This window comes from Oncorhynchus kisutch, unplaced genomic scaffold (genome assembly GCF_002021735.2).
Source record: "Oncorhynchus kisutch isolate 150728-3 unplaced genomic scaffold, Okis_V2 Okis01b-Okis20b_hom, whole genome shotgun sequence".
Taxonomy (NCBI): Eukaryota; Metazoa; Chordata; class Actinopteri; order Salmoniformes; family Salmonidae; genus Oncorhynchus; species Oncorhynchus kisutch.
Genome location: NW_022261978.1, coordinates 4,287,854 through 4,308,105, shown reverse-complemented (window position 1 = coordinate 4,308,105; position 20,252 = coordinate 4,287,854). Strand labels below are relative to the sequence as shown.

At 44.3% G+C, this 20,252-nt stretch overlaps 1 protein-coding gene across 4 annotated transcripts; it reads left to right on the top strand.

The window, feature by feature from the left end:
- The first annotated feature begins 740 nt into the window (after positions 1–740).
- On the top strand, positions 741–17,944 carry LOC116358983 (alpha-2-macroglobulin-like). Of its 4 annotated transcripts, none has more exons than XM_031811528.1 (37): positions 741–951; positions 1,891–1,978; positions 2,134–2,314; positions 3,872–4,028; positions 4,527–4,579; positions 4,906–4,926; positions 5,185–5,350; positions 5,439–5,523; positions 6,242–6,392; positions 6,498–6,618; positions 7,041–7,150; positions 7,262–7,435; positions 8,215–8,448; positions 8,833–8,899; positions 8,973–9,118; positions 9,254–9,403; positions 9,721–9,873; positions 10,018–10,105; positions 10,281–10,446; positions 10,695–10,920; positions 10,989–11,115; positions 11,215–11,336; positions 11,418–11,469; positions 11,547–11,630; positions 11,710–11,886; positions 12,366–12,441; positions 12,613–12,769; positions 12,871–12,945; positions 15,565–15,727; positions 15,985–16,175; positions 16,384–16,599; positions 16,742–16,866; positions 17,094–17,184; positions 17,291–17,359; positions 17,472–17,574; positions 17,661–17,714; positions 17,849–17,944. In XM_031811528.1, exons 2-36 carry the CDS (start codon positions 1,893–1,895, stop codon positions 17,699–17,701), a joined length of 4,404 nt encoding a protein of 1,467 aa, XP_031667388.1. In that variant the 5' UTR covers positions 741–951; positions 1,891–1,892; the 3' UTR covers positions 17,702–17,714; positions 17,849–17,944. The 4 variants fall into 4 exon arrangements, with proteins under 4 accessions (XP_031667388.1, XP_031667391.1, XP_031667390.1 ...); XM_031811531.1 differs by having other exon boundaries at positions 8,976–9,118; positions 10,284–10,446; positions 17,849–17,943; XM_031811530.1 differs by having other exon boundaries at positions 8,976–9,118; positions 17,849–17,943.
- The last annotated feature ends 2,308 nt before the right edge of the window (positions 17,945–20,252 follow it).

Below are 20,252 nucleotides of genomic sequence, written 5' to 3'. Positions count from 1 at the left end.
TGATAAAAATTTGGACAGACTATTCGACAATATGCAAAGTTTGATTTAACAGGCTTTTGCTTACCTTATTTTTATATGGTGCACCTTGAAATCAGTTTTCCGAGTTGAGCAGAATTGTTGCCCTCCCCCGAAAGTCTTCACCCGTCTTTCTTATTTATTTAATGAATCGTCCTTTCCCCAACTCGCCTTCTCCACACCCAAATCAACTCACTTCGACTGGATCGTTAGTAAACTATACTCTGCTACCATTTCTGTTAGTAATTTAGTATGTAGACGGACGAGTCGGTCAAGGATCGATTCAGACAAGGTGGTAAATTGTATGACAAGCTACAGTTTATTCAGAGTGAAGATATCTAGAACAGCGTAATTACGGCTCTCCCGCTGGTTCGTACGGAAGCGCAGACGAAGAAGAGACCGTTACAATCAGTACACCACTATTATATAGGAAAGAATGTAGGTTGATTCTGGAAGATCGGATCTTTGGATTGGTTCATCTGGGGTGTAGTCTGTAGTCTTCCGCCATTGGCTCAGTAGTCTGTCCGTCATCGTAGAATCCTCTTCGGGCATTCAACGTTCAGAGACAACGGAGACCATGTGTGTGTGCGCTGGTTTTGGCCATTAGTGTAATGCGGGAGCTATCCTGTAGGGGACCCCACAGGCTCAACTCTGAGTTGTAGCCCTTTATCAACAATAGTTTGGTCACCTACATAAGAATTAGCATTTCTCTACAGCACCGGTACCGAGTCCACAGGTTAGTTGAGGTAATCAACATGCTGCCTTGTTGACAATATGATCGAGCATTTGAAATGGCCGTTCAGTCTAATCGAACTCCCTGAATATCCAGCAGGTGCGAGCGCTTAGTAATTAGAAGGGGAAAAAGTCCGGAACTAAGGATATTTATAGGGACATGACCGACGGGGGATGTTTACTTTCGACTGACAACCCGCTGCGGTGAGTATGCCTAGTGCACAGGTGTTCTAGGAACTTGTGTTGCAATCATATACCCAAAACAATAGTTTTTAAATGTTACTTGCATCTGGTCTTATACAGGCTATACCAAATGCAATCCAAAAGGGTTTAGCAACATAATACTGTCTCCTAGTGCACGTTACACTTTTGCAATCTGTGTTTGGCGCCCAGTTTCTAGCCCGATATATTGTAACTCGGTTTAGAAGTAAAACACTAACCTACATGCAATTGAGCCTTTTTTACCGACCTGTGTCTGCAGCCTGGTCTCATGGACTATATGTAACATAGTAACTGTAAATCTGACAGGCTGAAATCTGTATGAAATGTAAAGTTTGGTATTTTTACAGAAGACTGACAGCTACAATAACCAAAAGGGTGGAGGGGTGGGTGTAGTAAAACTGCCGTATAACTATTTGGGTAATAAGCAACTTCATCTACTTTGGAACTAGTTAGCTAAAAGGGTGAAGGTTAGCCAACATGCTAACCACCTTTACTCCTAATGTTTAGCCTAGATAATGTTAGCTACCTAGTTCATGTTGGCCACAACACATTGGAATTTGTAAGATGTCTATTTTTAACATCATATGAAATGGATGTACATCCACGAATACAAATGTAATATATATGCGTACAAAATGGTCTGAGACCTGTTTGGGGAAGCTTCTCCCTGTCTGGTGGTATGTCAGTGGGTAGATGCTTCTGAAATGGAGTGCATGGTTTGCAGTGCCCAGGAAATAATTTTAAATTCAATTGTATTTTATTAGCCAACCCTTAACCTATATCTCCTAACCTGCTGTGGAAGCTCTAACCTTATAGGTGAAGTCAATTGGCAATCTGGATCCCATCTAGACACAACCTGTATACTGTGCAGTAGGAATACTGGGTCATAACAGACTTGGTGATTTTATTTTTCTCCTTTAGTCATGGTTCTTCCTGGGCTTCAGGTTTGGAGATGGATACTCTTTGCCTGCATTCACTGGCTTTGTGTCTGTCAAGAGACTCCAAGACCGTAAGTCCATCTGCAGTTAGAATTTAGTGATCAGACTTTTGAGAGCAATTTTTCACCTACCCTTTCTGCAGATCTTTATCCCCTCTTGTATATTTCAACTGGCTTTGGGTTTAGAGATGTACTGATTTTCCTGTTGCCGGGTGTGTTCTCTGTAGGGTTTACATGGTAGCCGTTCCTGCAGTGATCCAGGCAGGCTCAGAGGCCAAGCTTTGTGCCAGCCTTCTGCAGCCCAACGAGACCCTGGTCATGACCGTATCTCTGATGGCCGACGGGCAGAACAAGAGACTTCTCCACCAGAGTTCTGACCAAGAGTTTCACCGCTGTTTCCAGTTTCAGGTCAGCCCAGCACTGGTGGACTTCCAGAACCATTCCATTAAGAGTGGACTGTACTGCTCAGCTTTGATGCATCGCTTAGGTTCTTTGTGCAATGCCAGCTTATTTTATGGGAAATGTCAGTGGTGGCCTACCAGAACTTTTCTTCCAATTTGTACCAGGTTTTGATTGAATGCTAGTATATACTATTGAGACAAGTTATATACAGTCAGCCACTTAAAAAGGAGAGGCCTGTAATTTTCATCATAGGTACACTTCAACTATGACAAACAAAATAAGGAAAGAAAATCACATTGTAGGATTTTTAATGAATTTATTTGCAAATGATGGTGGAAAGTATTTGGTCAATAACAAAAGTTTATTTATCTCAATACTTTGTTATATACCCTTTGTTGGCAATGACAGAGGTGAAGACTTACAGAAAACATTTGACAAGGTTTTCACACACTGTTGCTGGTATTTTGGCCCATTCCTCCATGCAGATCTCCTCTAGAGCAGTGATGTTTTGGGGCTGTTGCTGGGCAACACGGACTTCCAACTCCCTCAAGATTTTCTATGGGGTTGAGATCTGGAGACTGGCTAGGCCACTCCAGGACCTTGAAATGCTTCTTACGAAGCCACTCCTTCGTTGCCCGGGCGGTGTGTTTGGGATCATTGTCATGCTGAAAGACCCAGCCACGTTTCATCCTCAATGCCCTTGCTGATGGAAGGAGGTTTTTCACGATGCATGGCCTCATTCATTCTTTCCTTTACACGGATCAGTCGTCCTGGTCCCTTTGCAGAAAAACAGCCCCAACGCATGATGTTTCCACCCCCATGCTTCACAGTAGGTTTGGATGCAACTCAGCATTCTTTGTCCTCCAAACATGACGAGTTGAGTTTTTACCAAAAAGTTATATTTTGGTTTCATCTGACCATATGACATTCTCTTCTTCTGGATCATCCAAATGCTCTCTAGTGAGATCTTGCATGGAGCCCCAGATCGAGGGAGATTATCAGTGGTCTTGTATGTCTTCCATTTCCTAATAATTGCTCCCACAGTTGATTTCTTCAAACCAAGCTACTTACCTATTGCAGATTCAGTCTTCCCAGCCTGGTGCAGGTCTACAATTTTGTTTCTGGTGTCCTTTGACAGCTCTTTGGTCTTGGCCATAGTGGAGTTTGGAGTGTGACTTTTTGAGGTTGTGGACAGGTGTCTTTTTTTATACTGATAACAAGTTCAAACAATTACAAATCCTACAATGTGATTTTTCTGGAGAAAATAAATTCTCATTTTGTCTGTCATAGTTGAAGTGTACCTATGATGAAAATTACAGGCCTCTCCTTTTTAAGTGGGAGAACTTGCACAATTGGTGGCTGACTAGAAATACTTCTTTGCCCCACTGTCTGTAACTTACAGTAGGCTGAATGCATAATGGGATCCCTGCAGGAGTTAAACGCTCTACCTTGAAGTGGCTAGTGGCACGCTCTTACCAACTGGGCCACACGGCACCACATTTGAATGTCCTATGTTATCGGTCCGTTTGTTCACCGGCGTTGCCCTGTTTCCGTCCCTGACAGGCCCCTCGTGTGAATAGCGACAAAGTGCAGAACTTTAAGGTGGAGGTTCGAGGAGAAACATTCCTATCAACAGAGGAGAGAAGGGTCATGATCAAACCCTACAGCCCCGTGACGTTCATCCAAACGGACAAACCAATCTACAACCCAGGACAAACGGGTAATGTTTAGTCTGGTTGCTAAGAAACAGGCCAATTAGGTGTTGGCATGTTCTGTAATGGTTTACTCCGGGGCTTTGACCTTTTTGGGCCCCTGACCCCATTTTGACATCAACAGTTATCCACGACCCCACCGTGCTCCCTTTGTTTATTTGAGGCTATAACAGTATTACAATGAAGTATTGTTTGAAATGCATCAGGCAATAATTGTGTAGAAAAGAACACCATCATTGCTGGCAATGCTCTTCCCCAGTCTGGTCCCGTCCACTATGTTCTAACGTCATGCGTGGCTTATGAGGATTGTAGAGGGAAACGGTAGACATCTGAAGAGCCTCGTTGTTCAGGAATGTGGTGCAGATGCAGTAAATCCCCCTGGGTTCACTCAGGATATGTACACTGGAATCAGGCTGGAAATCCTCAACCAGTATTTCTGGGAATCCTTGGAATTATGCTTCTAATATTCTCATTGTGTTTGTCGTCTTGTCGTTGGCTGTTTACAGTGCTTTTTAGAGTCGTCACCTTGGATACCCATTTTAGCCCCGTCAATCAGCTGGTGAGTTGAAAATATACGATTGACAATAGTATTTTAGTTCAGTCTCTACTATTTCAATCCAAGATGCAGAAGTGTCACAATACTGTGATGGACATAGCAGTCTGGTATTATGTACAGCCATGACATGAGGCTTCCATTCGTATAGGTCAGATTGGAATGTATGGGATCATCTTTTCCTGAGATTGAATTGCAAATGTTACATGTGATGTTTACGTTAAGTGACCAAGCCAATCACCTGTCTAGTAGCTGTAGACAGCTATGCTCCGTTTTGGCATTGGAGTTCTTAATGAAACATGACGCCCATCTCTTGTCTTTGCCCTTCACAGTACAACATTGTGGAACTTGAGGTAAGATCCTTGTTGGTGTAACTTTATGTTGACTGTCCGTGTAAAGACTGCAGCATTATGACTCCCCCTGCTAGCTAGGTCCTCATATCCACCTACTGTAGAAGATGGCTAAATACTTCCAATCAGCGTTGTGTGTAATCTGGGCCCTCTTCGGTAGATGAATGTTGCAGATAGAACTGACTCCTTGTCCTGTATACCGTTGTGAACTTTCCACAACGTTGTGTCCTGCTGAACATGCCCCTTCCTATGAACCAACAGGATGTTAATCACAACCGGATTGGACAGTGGGTCAACACTACATCCAGTGGCAACATTCTGCAGCTTTCTCACCCCCTGAACTCTGAAGCACCTGTAGGATCCTATACCATTGTAGTGTGGATTGGTGAAGAGAAAATCTACCACAACTTCAAGGTAGAACAGTATGGTAGGTTGAGTTTCTCTTTCATGCTCGGTAATGTTGCATCACAATCCTGGAACGTTCTGGAGTTGACTGCTGTTCTTTTTATCTGTAGTTTTGCCCAAGTTTGAGATCAAAATGAACCTCACTGACAAGATCAGCGTTGTTCAAGAAGAGTATGAAGTGAAAGTGTGTGCAGAGTGAGTAAACACTATTGGTGATTTGCAATGTACTGTAGTTACAAGGTGATGTCTAACTCCACTACATGTCATTAATTATCTCATTACGTGAAGGCAGACCTGGGTTCAACTACTATTAGAAGTATTACATTTACTTTCACGTTTCAAATGAAGGATTTGAAAATACAAGTAAATAACATTTTATTGGTTCATGTTGCGGGTGCAGCGATAGATGATCAATGTCAGAGGTATAGAATACACTATAAACATATGAGATGAGTAATGCAAGGTATGTAAGCATTATTAGTGACTAGTATTCCAATGATGTCAAGTCTGTAGGCAGCAGCCTCTGCTAGTACTGTAGCTTCATTTGACATAATACACTTATTTAAATATGCATGTGGTCTGCATTAATGACCCATGCTAATTGAAGACCTATAGTGCTACTGCTGCTAGGATCCCTGAGATTTGTTAGTGGCAATCACATGAACAGCTGGTTCTTCGGTCATAAAGCATCTCAAATTAGGATGGCAGTTCTAGGATCAGGTCCCAGCCTGACATGTGACCTTGTTCATTATGATCTATAGTTAAAACTGATCCCGTTCTGAGGCTCTATGAATACAGGTCCAGATTCATTGACCGTGTTAAACGCCTGACTTGAAGCCTTTAGGTCTTATGTTTTTAATATGGTAACTGGATGTAGGAAATTGACACTTGTCTTGTTGTGAATTGAAATCAGATACACGTATGGGCAGCCTGTACCTGGTAAAGCAGGGGTCAAGTTGTGCCGACCTTTGGTGGACAATGCAGTGATACCAATAACAATTGATGAGCGAAATCCACAAGGAGTTCCTGATTACACACCTCCATGCCACAAAGAGTCAATAGAGGTCTGTATGCTTTCCTAAAACGAGTAGTGCTGTTTTTACCAACCTATTACATTTTGAATGGGATTTAAATCTGTTTTTATGTGTGGTTCTGCTTGCTTTTCCTAGATGGACCATACTGGCTGTGCTTCTTGTGTCTTCAACATGGCACTTTTCACAAAGAATGCAGGAGAGAAATTGCTGGGAGACGTGTTTAGTGTCCATGCAGAAGTACAGGAGGAGGGGACAGGCAAGTCCTCATCACAATCATTATGAGATGCATCATGTTGTTGACTCAAGACAAACCCTTCATTTCACTTCAGCTGATGGCGACGTAACTATTGCCTAACTGTCCTGGGGTTCCCCCTGGGTTCATGTTTTGGTTTTTGCCCGAGCGCTACACAGCTGACTGAAATAACCATCTCATAATGTAGTTTTGATTTGAATCAGCTGGAGTGCCAGGGCAAGAAACTACAAGGTGCACCCAGGGGGGGTCCCCAGAACTGAGTTTGGGTTACTCTGCGTTGGCTCAAGGTTTTGTAAGAAAGAGCTTTTTGACCGTTGGTGCTGCAGCAGGGTTTTATGTAATGCTGTTTTAATATTCTGTGGAAGCTGCACTGCAATTCAGTTTCTGTATTGTGAAATAAAACCATATTTGTTTTCATTTGACAGGTATTACACTGTCTGAGGAAAAAAATGTAGAGCTCTCCTATGTGATTGGAGAATTCACATTTGTTGACACGCCCCAAATCTATGAGCATGGATCAATTATCGAAGGCAAGGTAAGTCCAAATGGTGTTCCTGTTGCATTGTGTATGCTTGGTTTGTCCTGCTTCCTGAACTACCAGTATGTGGTGTCACTTCATTCATACAACACCCCCCTTTTTCTTCAGATAAATGCTGTTCGATATAACAACACACCCATCTCTGACATGTTAGTCTACCTGTTCGAGGAGAAAGGCTGGTCCTCATATCTACGACTACAGAACCTAACCACGGACAGTCGTGGTATTGCCAGGTTCTCCGTCAACACAACCAGTCTGCCCAAAGAGAATATTAACCTCGTAGTAAGTATGATTCCTTCTAGGTTTGAGAGACTTTATACTCGATGCCAGTGTCTGGGACTAAACAATATCTACATTTTAAATAGAACTATAACTAATTAAACTTATACTCTTTATTATATCTGATTAATAATGTCAATTCATAAGGAAGGATTGTGGCTTTTTAAGCAAGCAAAAAGGGTCGTTAACCTATGGTTGAACCGACTCAACTTAGCTCTGGGATGTTTAGATAAGATAGAGAGTTCCAGATAATGGAAAAGTCTTCTAAATAGTGATGGATGAAGGTGAAGATTCCAGAAGTTAATCTGGATAAGTGTGTGTCTGGAGTGAGTGAGCTAGTGGGTTGGAATAAACTTTTGAACCTGTTCTGTCCTGGTCATAGGAGGAAAGACATTTTATAACCTATGGCGTCATATTTAGTATATAAACTGTTTGTGGTTTCATGGCAGCGAGCTCCGAGAATAAATACTATCATCTAATTTTGAGGAGACTGGTCCCTGTCTATTTTATACAAATAAGAATCTTAGAAATTCTTAAACAGAGATAGGAATTATGACATTCCTGTGACGGGGGAACCAAAACGTGCACCGCTTGGGGTCCCCAGGACTGTTGGGGAAACGATGCCCAGAGGTCATGACCTTAACAGGCTAGGTGGAAGTAAGGTGGATCTGTTACCATATTGCTTCCTGTCATCCTCTCAGATCCCCACTGTATATAGGACGGGCTCAAGGGGTTGATTTAGGATTGGGCCTTTAGTTACTATTCCTTTTGTTCCTTTCCAGGTGAGCGACACCCCACAAGTGGAGTACCCAGGATACAGGGTCCCCTATTTCAACAGAGGGCAACACCTACTCTCGCTGATCCAGCCCGCTGCCCCTGACATTAAACCGTCCAGCTCCCTGGCTATTCAGAAGGTGGAGAAACCACTGGCGTGTGGGCAGGCGGTGTCGATCACCATCCGCTATGCCATCGTAGGGGAGACTGTCCCAAAGGGCTCTGTGGCTGTCCTCTACCTGGTGAGTAGAACCAGGAACAACCTGCAAACCCATGGTGCCTCTCAAACAGCACCATATTTCCTATTTGCACTCCTTTTGACCAGGATCATTTCAGGCCCGAGCCACACTTTCAAAGGAAGGATGTTCCTAAACTACACCAATACTCCTAATCAACCACTGTAACCCAACCTAGCTCATGTTACAAATAGGAATTCGTAATCTATAAATAATACATTTATCAAATTCATAACCTATATAAAATGGATGATGGGCATCCACAAATGAATAGGTGCTAACGTATCATACTAATTGGAGTCCTGGATTTGTTAACCGTGTTACGTCAACCCCGTGAGTCCAGGTTGCAACGTTTCCACTCTTGCTGAGAACTGTTTCCTTTCCCTCCAGGCCTTGTCCAGAGGGGTCATAGTTCAGCATGGACACATCAATGTTACTGTGCAGCAGGACAGTCCTGGTGAGTGAATTTCATGAAGTGATTCTGAACGTTCTGGAAGGTGCTTAATGAGTGACCTGCTCTTGCGTTGCAGTAGCTGAGGGTGACGTCACCTTGACGTTGGCAGTGGTCCCAGAGATGGCGCCGGTGGTTCAGCTCCTGGTGTACAGTATGCTACCCAGTGAGACTGTCATCGCCCACAGCATGAACTTCCCCACTGAGAAATGCTTCAGGAACAAGGTGTGTGTGTGTGGAGGAGTCTGGCATATCCCCAGTGACTGTACATCACAAACATTGTTGTCCTTTTATGAAAGGTGTCCAGTATTTCCATGCAGACTGTATCATACCTGGAGTAATGGGATCTGTGTCTGCCAGGTGTTGGTGGAGTTCTCTCCCTCCAACGCTGTCCCAGGGGAGGAGAACACCCTGCATCTCTCGGCCCGGCCCGGTTCCCTCTGTGGCCTCAGTGCTGTTGACCAGAGTGTTGGCATCATGGAGCCAGGGAAGAGGCTGGATGCTGACAAGGTAACACGGCTCACTGAAGTGAACAAGTGGTACCACCATACCTACTGTTTTGGTGGTGCTGGGAATACAACCAGTGACTACAGCAGACATGGAGTGGATCTGTTCACTGTAGGGAGCTTTTATCAAATGTGATGGGACTCATTCTCTGGCTTGAGGCCCACTTTCTATTGCCTCTCAGTAACTGGAAAGCACCTCCTTGTTGAACGTTTAGCAATGGACAACAAAATGGAGTGTTTCCCCAAGTAGTCGTTTCAGTCTGTTCTGTTTGGTCCCCAATGAACAAGGTAATTTCACACCTCCCTGTTGTCCCTTTCCAGATATTTGATTTGTTACCGGTCAAGGAAATGACCTATATTCCCTACGAGCTTGAAGATCCAGTAGCATGTTTACGCGTTCGACCAAGGAGATCCATAATACCACACCCATATGGACCGTCTGAGCAGACAAATGATCCTTATGCAGTTTTTCAGGTAAATATTTCTGCCCTGTTTTCTCAACTTGAAGCCTCTTTTTCTTCTTTCTGGGAAGAATCAGTCACCGTACTGTTACAATGTGTTAAACTTAATAGAATGACAAACTGACTTTTATTACTAAATTGGTTCTGCTATTTCTAGACACTGGGATTGAAGCTAGCGACTAACCTGGATATAAGAGTACCTTCCTGCCTCAGTTACCAGGGGAACCAGTACTATCGCTCCTATGGTGAGATGTCCTTACCAACCCTTATTCTCATTGCCAAGTCTAATGAATCTTGGGTTATGGATGACCTTTTGCTAGAATAACAAAGCCTGGTCTAAACACTGCATGCACTCACTGAGCCCAGCAGCATTCAGTCTATTTTTAACTTGACACTAATGGCCATGTTTTGTGTTGGTAGTAGCTTACAGCCTAATGGCTAGGCCTGGATCGGCTAGGCCTGGATCAGCGGGTCCTAGACTTGAAATGGCTGTGGCTGGTGGACTTGCCGCTCCACCTCCGCCACCCATACAGACGGTCCGTACATTCTTCCCTGAGACATGGATTTGGGACCTTGTGGAAGTTGGGTAAGTGCTCTGCAGAGTGAGGCCGACCTCTGGTGAAAGCCCTCTTAGCTCTTGCCTCGTATCCAAACAGTAGTGGTGTAGATTAGGAACCTGAACCTCTGTAGGCCAGCTTTCTCTTAGGAAAGACCCTTTGACCTCAATGGGTGTCCCTGGTTAGATAAAGCTTAAATGCATTTGTAACAACAAACTGTGTTGAAATGAGACACACGTGGTGGATTTCTGTTTGAACTCTGACCTCTGTATTCCAGGGAGTCTGGATCTTTAGATGTCCCCCTGACAGTCCCAGACACCATCACCACCTGGGAGACTGAGGTCTTCTGCCTGGCCCCCAGTGGCTTCGGTCTGGCTCCTCTGGTGGAGCTCACGGTCTTCCAGCCCTTCTTCCTGGAGCTCACCCTGCCCTACTCAGTCATCCGGGGAGAGCACTTTGAGCTGAAGGCCACTGTGTTTAACTACCTCTCCAAGTGCATCATGGTACGACACTGCACCAGGATGGTTTCTTGAGTTGTATTGTTATCTTACGCCGTGTTCCTCTTTGGCAGGTTTCTGTGACTCCAGCTCTTTCCTCGGACTACACTCTCACACCCTTGCGTGATGTCCAGGACTCCTCGTGCTTGTGTGCCAATGGACGAAAGACCTTCAGTTGGACAATGGCCCCCTCTGTCCTGGGTTAGTCTTCATCTGTTCAAACGGCAGAATGCATGTCAACCTGAGTTGTGTACTGTCACCGTATTGGATGTTGTGTAACCTGCGCTGTACTGTGTGTAGGGGTTTTGAACGTGTCTGTTAGTGCGGAGGCTGTCCGGTCCCAGACTGCGTGTGACAATGGGGTTGTGAACGTACCGGAGAGAGGACGCGTTGACACAGTCACACGGAGCCTGCTGGTGAAGGTATGTAGTGTACTGCTGTGGGAGAACTAACGTTAGGTAGCACAGATACTGCCTCTGAAATGAATCCCTCTCCTCCTCCAGGCTGAGGGAACAGAGAAGAGCCACACCTACAACTGGTTGCTGTGTCCTACTGGTCAGTAATGAATCAACGTTGAATGTTCACGGTGGTTGACGTGATCATCTTCATTCAGCTCCTCTTTGTGTCCACAGGAGAAGCTCTGACGGAGGAGGTGGAACTGCAACTTCCCCAGAATGTGGTGGATGGCTCTGCTAGGATTTCCCTCTCAGTTCTGGGTAAAATAAACCATTGTGTAGTGGTGGGAAGTGACGATGCTGCTGTTTGCTGTAACAGAAGTCCCTTTTTTCTCTGTAGGGGACATCCTGGGTCGGGCCCTCAACAACCTGGATGGACTGTTGCAGATGCCGTATGGGTGTGGGGAGCAGAATATGGCCCTGCTCTCCCCCAATATCTACATCCTGGAGTACCTGAGGAACACAGAGCAGCTCACGCCAGCCATCCTAGAAAAGGCCACCAAGTTCCTCACTAGTGGTAGGAGAGTCCCTTAAAATCTGTCTTGATTAGATGCCAAATCCACAAACCGGGCTGGATTTGTCCAATTAGAGAATTTTGTTTTCTATTTTAAAGTGTTTCTCCACGGTGTACCCTGCTGTCATGGTAACGGCGGAGCTGCATAACAGATGATATCACTGACCCAACACATGGTTTTCTACTGAAGTCATTTGATGGTAGAATATTGACACTGTCTCATAGCACCCTATTCCTTACATAGGGCAGGACTCTCCGACCTTGTTACTGTCCTGTATGTAGGTTTTCACTCCAACCCTAATCTCGCTCCCCTTCTAATAATTAGCTGGTTGAATGGGGTTAATTACAACTTGGTTGGAGAGTAGCTCTCCATGAACAGGGTTGGAGAGCCCTGATGTGGATATATAGGGAGCCGTTTGGGGCACAACTCTGGGAATAGAACAAGCGCTTGGTCACCGTTGATGATAAAAACCCACCGGCAGGTTACCAAAGGCAGCTGAACTACAAGAATGCCGATGGTGCGTACAGCACGTTTGGACAAGGCTTGGGGAACACCTGGTGAGTACTTGGCTTGTTTTTCACCTACTGGTAGTTTCAATGACGTATTGACCAATCAAATGGCATCTCTGGCATGGAGACGATGGATAGGACAGCTGACGTGTGATGTCATGACTTGGAGCTTGACGATATTATGTCAGGGCTTTTAAATGAATCCACTTCTTTCTTCAGGCTGACTGCTTTTGTCTTGAGATCCTTCGGCAAAGCCCAGTCTTTCATCTATGTTGACCCGGCAACGATGGAGCAATCCAAGACTTGGTTGGACCGTCAACAAGGCCAACATGGCTGTTTCAGAACTTTAGGGAAGCTCTTGAACAACCGAATGAAGGTATTTATATTGCTAATAAACTGGTTGTCTGTTTCGTCAGACCGGCCGTAGTTTGATTTCAACAGGCTAGATACAGTTGGTGTCTTGACATTGTTTTCTAGGGTGGAGTGACGGATGAAGTCACACTGACGGCTTACATCACTGCTTCAATGCTGGAGCTCAACATGTCCGTGACGGTAAGTAGCTTCACTCCGTGGAACCATTTCTCACACCGTCATTACAGGCAACTCATTCAGCCTCCTGTATGAAATCTGTCTTACATCAACTGTCATTTACAGCTTCTACGACGTAGTGAAGTAATTTCTCTGCTAGTAGCCTATGAAATGACAAAGAATGGGCTTAGATATGGAAGGGAACACCCCCCTGAAATGGACAAAAATGAATGGGAAGTTATTGGCACTGGACAAACCATATACACGGTGTCCAATACCGCTCAATTCGGCGTCGTTGATTGCAAATGCCATATGGCAAATGCCAGGTGTAACACTTTGAAAATCCACTGTGGTTTTTCATATTGCAAATGCAACAAGTCAACATCAAAAAGCAACATTTTGAAAAAGTGAGAAAAAAAATGCAAAAAAAGTGCTTTCTGGATCGTTTTTCGAAATTCTTTTGATTTGTGTCAATTACACATGTATAAGGACTTCATCAACATACTTTAGTCATTTGTTATTATTTTTACTTGTGCATATGTTTTGTCCATTTGCAATGTGATTTCATAGGAAGTCAAAAGTAACTTTTTTTTGGGGCCAAATGTCTTAATTTGACATGCTCAAAATCCTGCAGAAATGCCAAATTGACTGGCCTGATGAACACAGGATGGCCGGGCATTGATCGCTCGTTGTGTTGATTTCATTATTGGTTTATGTTTTCTCACTTTTGCAAATTCACTGTGCATTTGCAATATGGTTCAATGGGCATTTACCATCACGAATTTGTCATGCTAAAAAAATCCTGCAGGAATGCAAAATTGATGGCTGGGCAGTGATTCTGGTACCTCACTGTTTAAACATATTGCAAATGGACAGTAGTCACCAGCAAGTCACTGTCCATCAGTCAATTAGATATCATTCTGACACCAAACCCACTTTTTCCAAATCGTTTAGTAGCCAACTATCTCATACTACAGAGCTGGCCCAAAATTCACAACGCCTTCTCTTCAAACCATAATAAAAACGTAGTTACGTTCCAGCTGCGGGTCCTAGCTGAGGCAACTCAGAATCCCAAGTTTCAGGCTCGATAGGTCATTTGGTGCCCGAGCAAGACCCTAATTGGTGCTGAAAATCCACTGTTTTCCATGCCTTGCTACGGGGTCCTTGAATGAGCTATCGGACAAAAACGTTGGGGTCCGTCTATATGGGCCGAGGCGGTCGCAATGCACCTAGTCTTGCGACTCTGGGACATTTCTAAATGTTGTCATTTTCGTGATGGTCAAAATGAATTGAAGTCATTGCAAATGTACGAGGCTGTTTCTCGGTCCGAGAACCTTCTAGTGCGTGGTGAGTTACGTGGCTCTATCGACCTGCGGTCTAGAACAGGTTTCGGAACTCTAGGTCTGACGGTTCTTTAAAAGTTCCAACAAGGTTAACTAATACAGGCACTGTCTGTCTCTTTGCACCCCAATGGGTCCCTCCTGCCAAGCTGTGTGTGATTTAGTTTTTCTTTGAAATGTTATGGGAAAAATGACTGATTTACAGTTCATGGGGGTTGCCTAATCACACATATGAAGTTTTGAAAAGATCTGACCTTTCTAACCCTTGGAAACAGCCAATATGACACCATTTAAGGCACTTCCGGTTGGCACAGGAAGCTATAAATAAACTCATATCCTGATTGGGGTATGCCTTTACAGAATCCTGAGTTTTAACTGAGTTATTTACGGAGGGTTTAGTGAGTGTTATTTCAGAAAATCACAAATCTCGCAGAGCTCCGCAGCACACTTTAAAAAGATTCGTATGAACACCCTGCAACTGGATCTGTAACTGTTTAAAAAAAAAAAACATCACCAATTTGACATTGTACGATTTCTCTTAAATTACGATAGATAAATGGCTGGTTCTTTTTTTTATTTACACCAGAGGCTCCTTGACTTGACTTGCTCATTTTAATTTTGGACCTTTTTTCCCAGAAAAATGGCCATAACTCAAGAACCGTTGAGGCCTAGACGCCATCTTGTTCGGGGCCAACTGCCCATTATGCCAAACCTACGCTCACCAAGTTTCGGCTTTGAAATAATTTCCGTTTAGGAGAAGGCCACGTTGTGATTCGTGATGTTTTGTACATTTGCAATATGATTGCTTATGCCCTCTTGTGGGATTTACCGGGACAGCGGAATAATGACAAATTTGATTATTTTATCAAACGGAAACCGAATGTCTGAGTTCGTTTGACTTCCCGGTAGATCCGGCCCTGCCGCACGGCCCGACTCCGTCCGTGAATTTTACAAACGTTTTCGGACGTCTAGTAAGGGACCGTATATTTGCAATATGGACTTTCTCACTAACCATATGGCGACTGTCAAAATGTTCCCTTAAGGTATGTTGCTACTGTAAAGTGAGAAAGGAAATGTGCTGTAGTCTGGTCCCAGATCTGTTGGTGTTTATTTTTAGCAGGGGACCTCTGCATATACACAAATTATGCCCTTTACAAACAATCCCGTTCCTCAGCAGAAAGTGTTCCCTAATCAACAATTTGAACTGCCTGAGGCCCCAGAACAGCAAGTTGAATGGAACCCAGTCCAAACTGATCTGGGACCAGGCTGGCTTTTAATGTGCTGCTGTCATTCTGTGCTCTAGGATCCTGTTGTGGACCACAGCTTGTCTTGCCTGAAGAACTCCACCAGTGATTTGTCCAACACCTACGCTACTGCTCTGCTGGCCTACACCTTCACCCTGGCAGGTGACGTGGAGACACGGGCCCGGCTTCTGCAGCACCTCGACACCATCTCATTTCAAGAGGGTGAGCTATATCCTGGTAGCGCTGTCTTGCCTTGATTGAGCATGCCTGGATAATGGAGTACTCCTAAAAGTGCAAACCATCTGGCACTCCAGATGGGCCCAATACAATAGTAACTTTAAATTATTGTTAAGAAAAAAATACCCTAAAATAGTTTTGGAAATGAATTGGGGAGGTCAGAACTTTGTATTGTGTAGTCTGTATTAGGATGAATAAGCTAGTCCTTATTCTTGTGTGTGTGTGTGCTCCTCAACCCTCAGGGGGTCTCCTGCACTGGTCCCAGTCCTCCTCGGAGACCTCACCCTCCCTGGAGGTGGAGATCAGCTCGTACGTTCTGCTGGCGTCCCTCAGTGCCTCTTCTCGGTCTACCTCTGACCTGGGCTACGCCTCCCGCATCGTCAGGTGGCTGGTGAGGCAGCAGAACGCCTACGGAGGCTTCTCTTCCACCCAGGTATACTTCCTAAACACCAGTGGTCTGAAATGGGGCACTAGTACAAACATTGACTTGTATCAGACCACAGGGCATGTGTTCTTCATGTCCAACCTGGTGAGGCTCCCTTCCACTGATAGAGCAACTGTTCAATGTGAGGAAAATAATCAACCCTTCAAAATGGTCTCTTTTCATTTTGAACTGATTGTCCTGTGGTGTGCATGTCTAGGACACGGTGGTGGCCCTCCAGGCCCTGGCTCTCTACTCCACCAGGGTGTTCAGTAGAGGAGGAGCCAGCACAGTGACGGTAAGGTCTCCCAGTGGGGACCGGTGCCTCTTCCATGTGAACCAAAACAACAAGCTTCTGTACCAGGAGAGGGCGCTGCAGGACACAGAAGGGAAGTACAGCGTTGAAGTGCAGGGCAGTGCTTGTGCCTCAGTGCAGGTCAGTGAATATGCATCTCTCCTCCAGTCCTGTGGCGCAAGATGCACTTTAATACACATTACAGGGAAGCTGTTTCTTCTGGCTCATAAAATGTTTGTATTCGGACAGGATGGTTTCCCTGACTTCCTCTTCTCTATCCCAGGTGGTGCTCCGCTACAACGTCCCTACTCCTACCAGAAGCACAACGCTCAGTATCCAGGTGACTCCAGAGGTGGACTGCAACAGGACGTCTTTGAGACCCAGAGTCACGCTGAAGCTCCAGTCTCTGTAAGAATGAAGGACATATTTGTATGAATTATTTGAAATGTGTCATCTTGGAGCGTGATCTGCAGAATGGGTTTGACCAAAATGAATTAGTGCTATACCTGTGCATAGGTTATTGACCTTCTGGTTGGTACCTCGGCTTGGATCAGTCAGAATGCTTATCTGGTCTTTATGGCTAAAATAATCCAAGCATTTGATTATGAAAATCAGTTGTCAATCATCTTTCTCAGATATCATGGAAAGGAGCTCACCACCAATATGATTATAGTGGATTTGAAAATGCTCTCTGGGTTTTCTCCAGATCCAGACTCTTTGGGGAGGGTGAGTTGTTGGGCCCTTTATCCATGGAGGTCTTGCCTCATCTGTGTCCTTTTGTTTAAGGATGACGGTTCTTTGTTCATGCAATATCAATGACTTGTCTTCACAGCTGAGGGGTTCAAGTCAAGTGGCTCGTGTTGATATCAAAGATGACCATGTGTTAATGTACTTGACAGAGGTGAGGTGAAAACCATTCACATGGCGCTTCATTTAAACATAATATATTTTGATGTACAGTAACTTCTGCTTTGATCATTTAATGACCCGTATGTTTGTTTTTCTCCCAACAGCTGACATCACTTCCTTTCCGCATCACCCTGGACATCATACAGGAGCTCCCAGTACAGAATCTAAAGCCAGCAGTGGTCAAGATCTATGACTACTACCAGCCAAGTAAGTTACTCTACTAGCCCCTCTTCTGAGGAACATTTGGTCAACTTGTTTTCATTTACTGAGACGAAGCTGTCTTGTGGTTACAGGTGACCAGGCTGAGACAGAATACGTCTTCCCTTGCAAGTAGGGGTTCCAAACTGGTGAGCTACTTGAAATCTGTAGTTATTGGTGATGAATTGTGTACTATACATGATTTTAGGGAGCCAGTCTTCCTTTAATCTAAATGCTGGTCAGTTTGCTAAAGGATTCATTAAATGTCTTTGCTCCTTGACAGATGGAAGAAGATGTCACACCTGCAACCCTTGAGACGTCTTTCAAGTGCTGAAGTAAAACTATGGATCTGGAAATAAAGTGTTTCATTAGAACCCCTTTCTGGAGCCTTTTGTCTTTGAGTATTGAGGCAGTGGTGTTCATCCTGGGGTACATTTTAAGGAATGTGATTGGGTCCAGTAAACAGAGCAGCTCTCTGGAGGTGTAGTTTCCATCTGTGCTGTTAATCAGGGTCGCCAACTGTACAAAAGTGTATGCAACTTTGGGTTCTCATCTCTTTTGTTCCTCAGTCTGTGACATGAAGCCCTGGTTCTTTGGGAACAAAACATTAGTGGCGGTTATTGTTTGAGATCATTTGAGAATTTTGATTGAACATTTATTGGTTTATTAGCTTTGGTGTTGTGAGAATTTCTCATCAAAATAAATGGGGTCCACAGAAATTTGGTCCAAAAATGGTGTCCCCGCTAAAGAAGTTAATACCACTGGGCTAGTAGGAGTTACCACCCTATTTCTAGTACCGCTCATTTCAAATCAGTCAAGGGAAGTGGCAAGGAGAGAATTAGAACAAGGTCCCTACATCTCTAAAGGGATTCTACCCCCTTCTGTCGTATCATGTCGAAGGTTGTGGCTTGGACTTCCTCTTTCTGGGCAGCAGAGGAGGGGAGAGGGTCGTAGACAGAGGTTCCTCTTTGACCGGTGGGGCTGAGGAGGAGGAGGAGGGGGGTGGTAACCCCAAATCAGGCTCCAGCTTGACCCTGGAGTGGTGAGCGAGGGGACCCAACTTTAGGCTTCTTGGCTGGGGAGGCTTGATGGGTGGCGGGGCAGCTGTGCTGTGAGGATTGACAGGTAGACACACCTGTTGACCAAACCCCACCAGCAACCAGTTGATCTCACTCCATAGATCCCTGTGTCTGGGAAGAGAGGAAGATCATCAATCGCCGTCTTCATCAAAATCATGTCGGACAGAAGGCAAAATGTTTCTTTCCTGCTGTAAGGGATCTGATTGGTCAGTGACCGGTGTCGTGTCTTTGTCATAAAATTGAAGACTTAGTTTTTTATCAAAGATTCTCCGTAATTAGTATTAAGCGACTAAACTGATTAATCATGAAACTAACTAGGCAGTCGGGGGAACCAAGGAAAATATTCAGATTACAAAGTTATAATTTCCTAAACTTTTCGGATATTTTATATCTGATCAATTAGTCTTCGAATGAATGAATTATTTACCTCACGTTAGTCTCATTCCAAATGTCGTAAATTGTTGGTTATCTGCACGAACCCAGTCTTCACTATGTTATCCATACATCGATTTGTCTTAAATTTATTAATTTAGTTTGTTTATGCATTTCTGTGAATTCTACAAAATGGTTTGTATGTCACCACAGAGTTGATAATTATAATAATCGAAATACTAATCCTTTGCACATGAATGCTCACTCATTCGATATCATTGAACGCGAAGGGGACAATTACAATCTATATATATTTACGCTCAGTGTGTCGTCTTGATAGCTGTTGAAAAGTTTGTTTCTTTTGTAGAATTGTCGGTCGTGATTAGAGGGGATAGTTCAGAGCGACATTCATTCATGTTGTAGAATGGATGTTTCGGCGGTTGTCGTTCTTTGCGTTCAATGATACCAAATTCCTAGCTGCAGACTAGTAATTAATATCAAAGACTTGTTCTTATTCTGTCGGTATCGATAGTCTAAGAGTTTAACCACGTGGTATGGTTAAAAGATTCAGCAATGGTCTGCAACCTTTGTCCTCTCGTAATGGAGAAAAACATGGTCTATTGAGGAATTCTCAAGATTGGGGTTTTATTCGGAATTGCAGAAAAGGGCCTGACCCGAACTGGGCTCATGGGCGGTCCTCTGATTTAGTTCAACTCAAAAGGGAATTGGGAGTTTCCTTCATTAAAAAGTCCAAAATCATATTACACAATTTTACAAACAGTATCATCCTCACTCATTCATCTTATACAACAATTAGATGTAAACCTCATATCTGAGGCTATTACATAAACAGCGTTATGGTAATGTGGCCGCACCGTCTCCCATGAGCTTCACCGAAATGTAACAAACGGACCAGTTCGACGCTGGATTCTTCACCGATCTTTTATACTTTCTCCGGAACATAAATGTTGTTCGGACCTCAAGTTCTGTGAGGTGGAAGAAATTCCTTTGTTCTCTATGAAACTTCCCTCTGTCTCTATACTGTGTGGCCATGAGGCAGGGTCTTCTCTAGGAATTTACGACCTCGCTGACCACAGTAGCCTGGTTGAAGGAGCAGAGAGGGGGATGGTGCTCTCTGTACCCAAAGAGGGCAACGTCATTACACTGGTTAACGAGTGACCTGATGGGTCAGAGGAAGTGGTGGTGTCACCTTGGTAACCAGTCTTCCAGGGCCTT

What these genes read in the sequence shown, in the direction of transcription:
- LOC116358983 (XM_031811528.1), top strand. Translation starts at nt 1,893, where the DNA reads ATGGTTCTTCCTGGGCTTCAGGTTTGGAGATGGATACTCTTTGCCTGC. An exon ending in CTACAACCCAGGACAAACGG is followed by an intron (nt 4,029 to 4,526) that starts GTAATGTTTAGT and finishes GGCTGTTTACAG; the next exon opens with TGCTTTTTAGAGTCGTCACC. An exon ending in AATGGCCCCCTCTGTCCTGG is followed by an intron (nt 11,116 to 11,214) that starts GTTAGTCTTCAT and finishes TACTGTGTGTAG; the next exon opens with GGGTTTTGAACGTGTCTGTT.